This window comes from Parus major, chromosome 4, assembly GCF_001522545.3.
Source record: "Parus major isolate Abel chromosome 4, Parus_major1.1, whole genome shotgun sequence".
Classification (NCBI taxonomy): Eukaryota; Metazoa; Chordata; class Aves; order Passeriformes; family Paridae; genus Parus; species Parus major.
The window spans coordinates 44,260,116-44,270,272 of NC_031771.1; the positions used below are offsets into that span (position 1 = coordinate 44,260,116).

The 10,157-nt window shown below is 35.2% G+C and overlaps 1 protein-coding gene across 1 annotated transcript in view; it reads left to right on the forward strand.

Moving 5' to 3' along the window:
- The window catches only part of GABRG1 (gamma-aminobutyric acid type A receptor subunit gamma1), a 63,157-nt gene extending 53,289 nt beyond the window's left edge, over window positions 1-9,868 (forward strand). Inside the window, exon 9 of the mRNA XM_015625764.2 lies at window positions 209-9,868. Coding sequence (XP_015481250.1) covers window positions 209-487 — 279 coding nt within the window. The 3' untranslated portion in view covers window positions 488-9,868. The remainder of the gene's footprint in view (window positions 1-208) is intronic.
- The last annotated feature ends 289 nt before the right edge of the window (window positions 9,869-10,157 follow it).

Consider the following 10,157-nt stretch of genomic DNA (forward strand, 5'->3'; position numbering starts at 1 on the left):
AAAGTCGTTCATGATCTTTTGCCTGCATGTGCTAATTACATACAGCAGTTCATAATTTTCTAAGCTCCCCAAACTGTTTTCTTTAATATAAGAATTTCTGTATTTTGTACTGAAGGTGATTATATTGCTAGGGAAAGCCTATGGAATTATTTAATGTGAGGATAAAACCACACAAAACTATATTTCCCTTTTTTTTTTTTTCCTTAAGAAACCATCTGCAATTGCTGTTCGACCTGGATCAACACTAATTCCAATTAATAGCATTAATCATCTTCCTGAACGTGATGATGATTATGGATATGAGTGCCTAGAAGGAAAAGACTGTGCTAGTTTCTTTTGTTGTTTTGAAGACTGCCGCACAGGATCTTGGCGACAAGGAAGAATACACATCCGTATAGCAAAAATTGACTCCTATTCTCGAATCTTCTTTCCAACAGCCTTTGCCTTGTTCAATCTTGTTTACTGGATTGGCTATCTTTATCTGTGAATTTCAGAGGTTTGACAAACTCAGAAAAGAAAAATACTAATTGAATAGTTATTAATACGTTTAACTGAGCAAAGATTAGAGCTGGTCCAAAATGACTCAATTTGTTTTTATGCTTTAAAAATTTGAAACAATGAGAGGAAATATGATGATGTAGTCTCCCTCTTGTGATCAACTGTAGAACTGATACTGGTATTTTGAAGAGGTATTGTACTGGTATTTTAAAATAAATATCCCTAAGATTTATCTTTCCTGAACACACATACATTTTTTTCCCAGCTCTAAGAAAATGCAGAATCACAGGCTATGCTATTTAACTGGACCATCCTACCTAAGCTTTCAATTTTAATCCTAAATGATAATGCAGAAGGATTTTGTAGCATCTCTTACACCTTTACAAAGAAAGCCTTAATTAAATGGGATTAGATACTCTCATCCATTTCATCCATAAGGTGATGATTTTATTAATCCCTAAATTTAAGAAGTCAAAATGGAACATTTCTCTATTCAATCAGCCATTTGTTCTCTCCAGTATGTTAAAAAGTGTGATTAGATGATAATTAATCAATTCAGATTTATACAGAATGCAGATACTAGAGCAGCAAGGAATGGATATAGCAAAATACCCAAGGATAATTCTGAGCTTGTCTTATCCTGACCATGGATATAGACTTTTGGCTTTCAATCGTAGATTACATTTATATCTGTTCTCCATTTCCTGTTACTTCACTGTTGTGAGTTCCCCGAAGTTGTCCAAGAGATCTACAATTTTCAGAAATTCTTATCCAGCTGCCATTGCTTGCTCATTCCATGGAAAACAGACTGGTGTTGGCCAAGGTTCTGGCCATTAAGCATAACGACCTTCACATACTCAGTGTTGGAGAAAAAGTCATAACCCTACATTTGGAAGAATTTGTATCAACAGAAGTTGGAAGGCCTGTAACAGTGCTGTGGTCATTCTACTCAAAATCACTGTGTGAAATCCCCAGTCCCAAGAGCGCAGTGTGTGATCTGGTCCACTTTACATACAGCCTGGTTTTGTAGATTTGGTTTGCTACTGCACAATGCTGCTCAGTCAGCCAAAGCCAAGTGGTATTAATGTACTGAATGTGTGGTATGGATTGCTGGGTAATTACCTTCTTGAAATTTGTTTGTTTCTAATGGAAAAGATGTGTTATGGAGGGGGAATTAAAAGAATCCTTATGAATTGTAGAACCTTCTCCAAGATGGGCTACATCGCCCCAAAACCATAGGACCAGTTCTCCATCCGTTTTGTGGTGAGAGCTTTGGTAGAAATCCTTCAGTAGTAGTCTTTCTGGACTGACTTTTTGGTGTTGACTATTGCTGGCTGACAGCATTTGATATTTCATTTCTATTTCTAAATCCATCGTCTTCATTATGGAAAAGTGCAGTCTTTCCTCCTTTCTCCAAAAGAAACTGGTCTCAAGTGAGCTTGCAAAAATCGCTGTAAAATTAAGATATGCATTAAGTAAAAGTCAGCATTACACAGAAGACCTTACAGATCTTTAAAGAGGATTAATGGGATTAGCATTTGGCTGTAGGTAAGGATGTTCAGTACTAAAGATAAAGACATGATTAATAGCTAAGAATAGAAAATATTACATGAAGGGCTCCCCGCTCCCCCCAATATTTCTGTAGAATATGCTCCCTCCTCTGAATTTCTCATAAAGGATTACTGTATTTATAGTCTAGTTGGTAACAGGTATAGTAATATATGATATACAATACACATTTCAGAGGAAATGTTACTCCAGTGTTCAGCCCCAAAGTTTAATAGAGAATGTGAGATAATGTGCAGTTGTACTGCAAGGAAGTGCGACAGAAGATCCAATTTTAATGTAAACTTTATTTCAGTGTTTAGCTGATGAAATATAGGAGTGGTTGAGAGAAAGCCCAGATGACGAGGATGGCTGGCATTATTTGTGGTACCACCTTTCTGAGTACCAAGCTCTTCTGACTGTTGGACTGAGCGTAGAATTGCAGTATCATTAACAGCAGTGATCTGCTACAATTTATTGGTTTTTTGGAGTCTCATTTTCACAAAATCTTCAGTCCAAAAGAAACATGTCAGTTTTAATTCCATAATGTAGGTTGATGCTTTTTGACAGCATGTTGAACACATTCCTCTGTAGGAGGGATGAAGGTAGCTTCAGCAGTATGTTGGATATGTACTTGAAGAGCAGAAAAAATATGATATGTGCTTGAAAATCTAGCTCTGTGATGCAAGCCCCAGATTTAGTGAATTCCTGAGCTTCATTAATCCACCTTTAAACAAAGGAAACTTGACACTTCACAAGAGGAAATACCAATTTCACAGCCTGCTCTTCTCTGGCTCATCTAGTTAGCTTTTTCTGTTCTTGTGGTTGTCAGTTGCCAATCAGCCTCCAGTGACTGAATTGGAGAACAGAAAACATTCAGAACTGGCAAGGGATGGATAAGAAGTCTTTTATCTCTGTTATCTCTGGAACAATGTAATGGAGTATTAAAAATATTGGATATTATGACTATTTGGCTTATGGATACACTTGCTTCTGTCTGTTGACAAACTTTTCTGGGTACTTCATTTGTTTCTGATGAAATAATTTTAGTTTCTCACAGTACTGTGAGCACAAATAGGAATGAGGATGCAATGAACTGTAACATGATGTGTAATAAATATGTTATTTTAGTCCCATGTATTTTCTTTCTAGTCTGCATGTAAACACTTGATTTCAAGAAATCAAAGCGATACTTTAAAAAAATAACAAGAAACAGAGAGTATAATTAATTGGAGTTAGATGCCGCAATCATTTTTAAAACTTCCCTGGATAAAAAGTTTGTTTATTCTTAGTTGGGATGACATTTTTTGGGAGTCATATTTTTCTGGCCATCACTGCACAAGCACACACTTAAACATATTCCTAACTAGTACTGTTATTAGACCAGAATTCAGAAAAGAGAGTGCTTATGTACTGTCATAAAGAGTGATGCTATCATGAATTGATGCCATTAACACATGCTTAATTTGCACTAATTTCAATAATGAGTGTTCAGTAGCTCAAATAATTGAACATTAAGGATGTGAGCCAGAGCCTTTTCAATAAGAGATTTTCTTATTGAAAGAGAGGGACATAAGAGGAGAAATTGCTGTAAAGACAGAGAGTGGAAAAATTCTAGGAAAACTGTTTTATACTGCACCTATCTTTGGCATCTCTTGAAATGTATTTTTCAAAAAAGAGACTTTTCCTTGATATTTCTGTATTAGTGTTTACCACTTGTCTGTTTTAATAGTGAGTAGAGATCAGTGTGTTATTTTTTGGTAAGGTTCTGTCTATGATTGTACCTCACTGATCTTCAGTGCATGTCTTTTGTGTCTGAATGAATCTGTTTTATGTAGTGGCAGTGCAACCAAAGCATGAACTCTGGGTAATGTATTTTGTATTCACACATTGATGTGCTTCAAAGACTTTAACCTTATCCATTTTTCTGTCATTCAGAGATATAGGATTGTGTAAGACTTTGAAGGAGAATCACCTCCAACAGTATTTTTATAATTTCCAATTCTTTATTTGGTATGGTAGTAAAACATTTGTTTAAAATTGATATATGAACTGTGCTTTGTAATTTGTGAACACCTTGCAATTGAAAGTGAACAGGAGGAGTCTGGATTTAAATATCTATTTGCCTAAAGTAAGATATGTTTCATTTAATTGTATCGGTCGTAACTTCTGTCTACTGTTTCCAAATAGATAAGAACTAGTGCAAATACATTTTTCTGTAAGTATAATTATTTTTTTAGAATTCATTGTAATTTCTCTCACTTATACCTTCAATGTGATCTTTCCTGTTTATGAAATATTATTGTATTTTTTAGTCATTATAATAGATACAGAAGATAGAAACTAATGTAGAATTCTACAGCTGAACAATACAAAGCCAGGAATCAGAGAGAATTACCGTGCTTCTGCTCCTGAAAAAGCTCAGTGGATGTCTACATGCCTCATGAATGTGCTGGAGGGAGAGACTGATTCACAGGGAGAGGTAGAATAGTCTCCAGACTGTAGAAAAGGCTTTTGCATTGGTTCATGCCTTGGATTTGCTACACAAGTGGTTCAAATGGAGGAAAGGAATAGATCTGCCCTCTCTTTTTCAGTGATCTCTTGTTTCTGCTTCATTTCTGTCAGCAGCAGCAGCAGTTCTAATGCTCTGTTGCCAGATGAAACAAAACCTGAAAAATTATCTTTATTTTACTCTTCGTTAGTATTTCACACAGATGGGTGGGATCATCTGTCTGAGCACACAAGATTATGACCAAGTTTTTCTCTGAGACGGGTGGTGGGAGTTTGCAGCTGGAGGATGAAGGATGGCTTCTTGTGATGGGCATTTTTCATTCAGTTAAGAATCTGCACTGAAAACTGGTGGGAGGAAAGGAAACAATGATATAAGGGAAAGATTGATGGTGGCAGTGATCCCAGAATCAAGTTACATGGATCTGAGTGACTTATATTTAGTTCATAGGTTTCTCACTGGTAATTGTGATAATGCCTTGATTTCCCTGTAACATAATTAGATATTTTCAATATTTTAAACAAAAAGGAAATTGTCTATTTCCTATACATTAACTACAGACTGAATGTGCAATAGAAAGTTATCTTGAGTGAACATTCTGGTGAAACATCAGACAGAAAACAGAGATCAGATTGAATGAGAAAAATATTTTTTTTAATCTACATTTATTATTAGAGATAAAATAATTTTTAAAATTACTGAGTATTAATAAGTGCAGTAGGCACTGGAAAAGGCCTAGTACCCAGTCTAAACTGCTGTTAGTCCCTTCAAGGGCTAAAATATTTGGGAATAGAAACCTGACTCAGACTGGACTCAGTTATCATCTGCTATTTCCATCAGAAAGTGAGAAAGATGAATTGTGATTTTGCCAGACTAGGATAGCTGGGGTGCTCCAGGGAGGTTGGTTCCTGGTTAAAAGAAAGGGCCATTTCTGCCTGAGACTGTAATTTGAAACATTCTTTTGTCAAAAGATGGATCTGTGCTGCGATTTCCACAAAAAAAGCATCCCTGCATTTAGTATTCATCTTGGCACAAGAGCAGTTTCACTGAGTTGACTGCCCTGCCATGGGGCACCGAGGTATTCCCTGTGTGGTGTGGAAGAGTTGTGGTAGCACTCCTGGGCAACATGTTTAAATCCTGTCACAGGGATCAGTCACAGTTGTGTTTTAAACGTTGTGGTGCTAGTGAAAAGGCAGTAAATAAACTTTTGATTTTACTTACTAGTAAAGCTCACTGAGAAAGCCAGAGGGGTAATAAAAGCTTTGGTGGAAATCTCAGATGGGCCTTGGAGACAGGAGATTGGCTAAAACTGAAGCAGACTGTATAATAAAGCCCTTTTTACCACAGATGGGTCCTGTTCACTAGTAATATATTGATTCTGAAAAAAAAAACCTCTGAAAGCCTCATGGTATTTTAAGGGAAAAAAAACCCCTTGTAAAATTCTTATTCCCCTTCCCAGTGACAAATCTTGCTTTGCCTGCAGATTTTGCTTATGGTACATCAACCTCACTTAAGCTGTGTGAGGAGAGCCATGTAAAATGTTCTACCCTGTTCTTAGTTTCTTTTCTTAGTCAAGAAAAGAGGTTCAAAAAGGTAGGCGTATGGCATGTGTAAATGAGGACAATTTTTATACTGACAACAGGGCCTGAGTCCCACTGACAGGATCAAGAGGGATGAGACTCTGCTCACAGTAATAAGGCTTTTCTTTTTTAATTCTTTGTAGTAGCTACTTTTCCATACATCACTGCAGGCCTACCTGAGATTAAAAATATTTTTCAGGTTGGAAGTAATTATTTTGTGTGTTTCTGGCTTCATGCAATGTCTTTATCATCAGGGTTTGAGCCTTAAATTAAATTAAAATTAAATTAAAAAGGAAAGGCTTCATCTTGAAGTTTCCTTGTCCAGGCATTGCAGGTGGACATGTCTTCTGCCAAAAAATGGAAAAGTGATTTTCAGTTTATCCTTCTGAGGAGACAGACTGGCTCCCTAGGGTGGCATTAGGATTCCTATGTCGTTTAGACCTGAGAATGTTGAAGGCTGTTAAAAGCAATGACAAGCACTGCCTCCACAGAGGATGTATTACTTTTGGCAATTTGATATTTAAAAACAAATTCCAAAACTGTTACCCTGTGTGGAAAATGAGGATGAGTCATCAATTTACTACAGATATATATTTCCCCTTGAAGTGTTTTTCTTCCTTAGGAAGATGTTATAAAGGAGTTTTTTGGCTTGTGAAATGCTCACATAAGAGGTGATGGCCACTTTAAACAGTAAAGTCATGTTAGTCCATCTGCCCAATGATGGCCTAAGAACAGTAGAAATGAAAGCACTTGCCCTATAGTTCAGATTTTCCAAGATAAATGTGGAAATTTACATATTCATAGGCCCAGTATTAATATACCATCTGTGTTCATACTTCAGTCACTGATAAAAATCTCAATGGTTTGTGCATCTTCACAGTATCTTTTGTATTTCCTGCTGTTCACTATAAACACTTGGACCCTTTGTTTGAACATGAAGAGTAGTGTTATGATACCTCTAATTACTCTTTAAATTGCTATAGAATATACTTCAGAATCTGGTAATCTCATAGTGATTCCTTTATTTTAAAAATAAAATATTTTTTGTTTAATTTACTTAAGCAAATAATACTGCTATAATTTATATTTTCCTACATTAAAGTTTTGTAGACAAAATTGCAATTTATGGTCTAAACCATAAATTTACAGAAATATCTTTATAAAATAACACTTGTTGATTTATGATGTGTCTCAGGATTTATTATATTGAGGGTTCAGTAGTCAAATGCACCCTTAATCCAAATGTCTGTCTTGGCATCTGTAGTTCACATAATGTTTCAGTTACTCAGACTTGGCACCTTACTAGTACATCCTTGTTTTTTATTAATTGTTAAAAAAAATGATGATATTTTTACCTACTATGCATTTAATTTGATTGAATTTTGGCACCAATGGACAATGTTGCAATATTATGCATCAGTGATCCTTTTAAAGTTATTTATTAATGCCCTTGTGGATAACTTACTGTAAGAAATATGGAACATAAGATAAATGTTGTAACTCTCTGTGCTGCTTCTAAAGTTATATATAAAGTTCATGATACTGAAGCAAATTTATTCTTCCATTTCAGTTTTCCTTCCAAAAACATCCTCAGTTGTGTTACTATTATTAATATTAATATTAATATTATTCTGATATTTACAATTCTACTTAGTTATTTGGTACTTTTCCAAAAGTCTTGGAATGTACTCATCCATTATTATATTCAATTACCTGGAAACATCAAGGTATCCTCACAGTCTTTTAATGTGATTAAGCCATGACTTCAGCATCTCGTAAAATGCCATAATCTTTTGTGTGCAAAGCCAAAACTAAAGCATTTTCAGGTATTAAATTGAGTTTTACTTGCTTGAAAAAGTCTGTCTGTAGGGTTATAATGAAACACTGATATCATCATTTTTATATTTGACAACGTTATTAATGAGCATGGCTGAACCTGAAGACTTCAGAGATGATAAACAGATGATGCTCTTGGCTAAATCCCATGTACAGCTACAACTTTATGGATGTAATAGAAATTATAATGGCCATGGCAACAACATATATATAAATCTATATGTAGACTGGTAAGCAAGATATGAGAACTTATACATCAGTTTCTGATTGTCATTTTAACAGGATTCCTTCTGCCAATAAAACTTGTGTTCTAAATGTGACCAAAAAGGTCCTTAAAAAACCCACTTAGATTTGTACATTTAGAATGTAGGAGTGGTTCAGAAGCTTAAAGTAATTATGGCTGTGTCTGATGGGTCTTGTGGATTAATTTTCAATTGTACTCCTTTTTACTGAAGAAGAAAGAGAGATAGGCAATGATATCACTAAAGGAAAACATGGAAATACCATCTATGTGAATAGTAGATTTTCATATATATATGTAGGTACATCTGTATTTGCAGCATAGATGGAAATGCTCACCATTTTCAGAACTTTTGGTATCATGGTAAAAGATTGACTCAGAGTTTTGCATTTTTTAGTATACTCTTAGTTTTGAATGCCTCATTTTCTGATGTTCAGTTTAAGACATGAAAGAAAAACAAAAATCAGATTTTCATAAGTTTAGCCCTTTTAAAAAATTATCCCTTGAGCATTCAGTGTCAAGTATGTAAAAAAAGTAACTAGGCATCTCTGAGTGTTTTAAATAAGATTGCTATAGAATGGTGCAGAAAGTTCAATTATGGTTCAAGACTAGAATTTTGTAGCCTTTGGGAGAATTTTCCTTTTTTCTTTCTTTTTTTTTCTTTTTTTTTTTTAATTTTCTTGACATCTGGGGAGATGTGAAAGCAAAGGGAGGGATTTCATCCTATGGTTGGTTGGTTTTGTTTTGTTTTCAGCAGCATAGCTCATGCAGAATAGCATATCAGCTGCTAAAAGCTGATTTTGTTGAAGTGCAAACGAGACTTTGAGACTGCTAACAGGAATACTAGTAACAGGCTCAGGAAGGAGATGTGGCCCTCATTATCAGAAGGGACTTGGCGTCACAAAGCTTTGGAAACAGAAATTCTGAAGTGAGATTATGAGAAAGAGTTGGATTATAAGGACCTCTAGAGAAAAAAATCTCAGAAACCTTTTGCCAGAAGACTAACAATGGTTTGAAGGATAGGTTTTACAGTTCATAACTCTACTGTGAATGTTAACATCTATTGAATTTTCATATAAATGTTGCACTAGTCCTTGTGCATTGAAATGAAATGTGCTTGCACCCTGGTGCATGGTTCATACAGATGTTACTAAAATGTAATCTGTAATCTTCTAAATGTAAAACTCTGAAAGCCATAGTCTTAAAAAAAAAAATTAAATTTATACCCCACCATTAAATAACATGTGTTCTGTGCAAAATGAATAGATTAGATGTTTGTGCGCTGATGTCTCTGAAATTGATAAGAATCAATTCAACACTGAATTTTGTAAAGCAGTTGTAATGCATTGTTTTTACTGTATCTGCTGTGAAGTTGATTAGTTACACTGTGAAAAAATAAATAGTGCCTGGCTACTTAGTTTCTTATGCTATTTATTTTCTATATGCCATACATTCTTTTCTCTGACAATGTCTTTCTCTGACTCTGTCTTTTCTTGACAATGGCCATTCTGGTGGAAATAGTTTTATAAACTGCTCTGATATATATCAATCCTTTATTTTCTTTAATTTTTTTCCTTCCCCTCCTTCCTTTCCCTTCCTTTTTCCTTCCTTTGATAATAATGTAAAAACAATACCAGTAATGCCATAACAAAAATAAAGCTCTGGACTTAAATTCCACTTTCATGAGCCATTTTTTTTTGGGACCAGTTTTATAACTAATGAGTATGTCCTGCTTGAAACTTCCAAGAGGAGTGGTCCTACTCTCACACACAACCCTTTCACTTCCTCCAGCACTGGTGGCTAATACCATTCCAGAATCCCTCATGGCCGTGATGTGTGGCTCCCTCTTCTTCTGTCATTTTAGGAAAAGTTGTAATACTCTATTAGATGTGCTTCAGGTCAAGGAGCAGGGTTCATGCTGAAGCAAATATCCAGGGGAAAATCACTC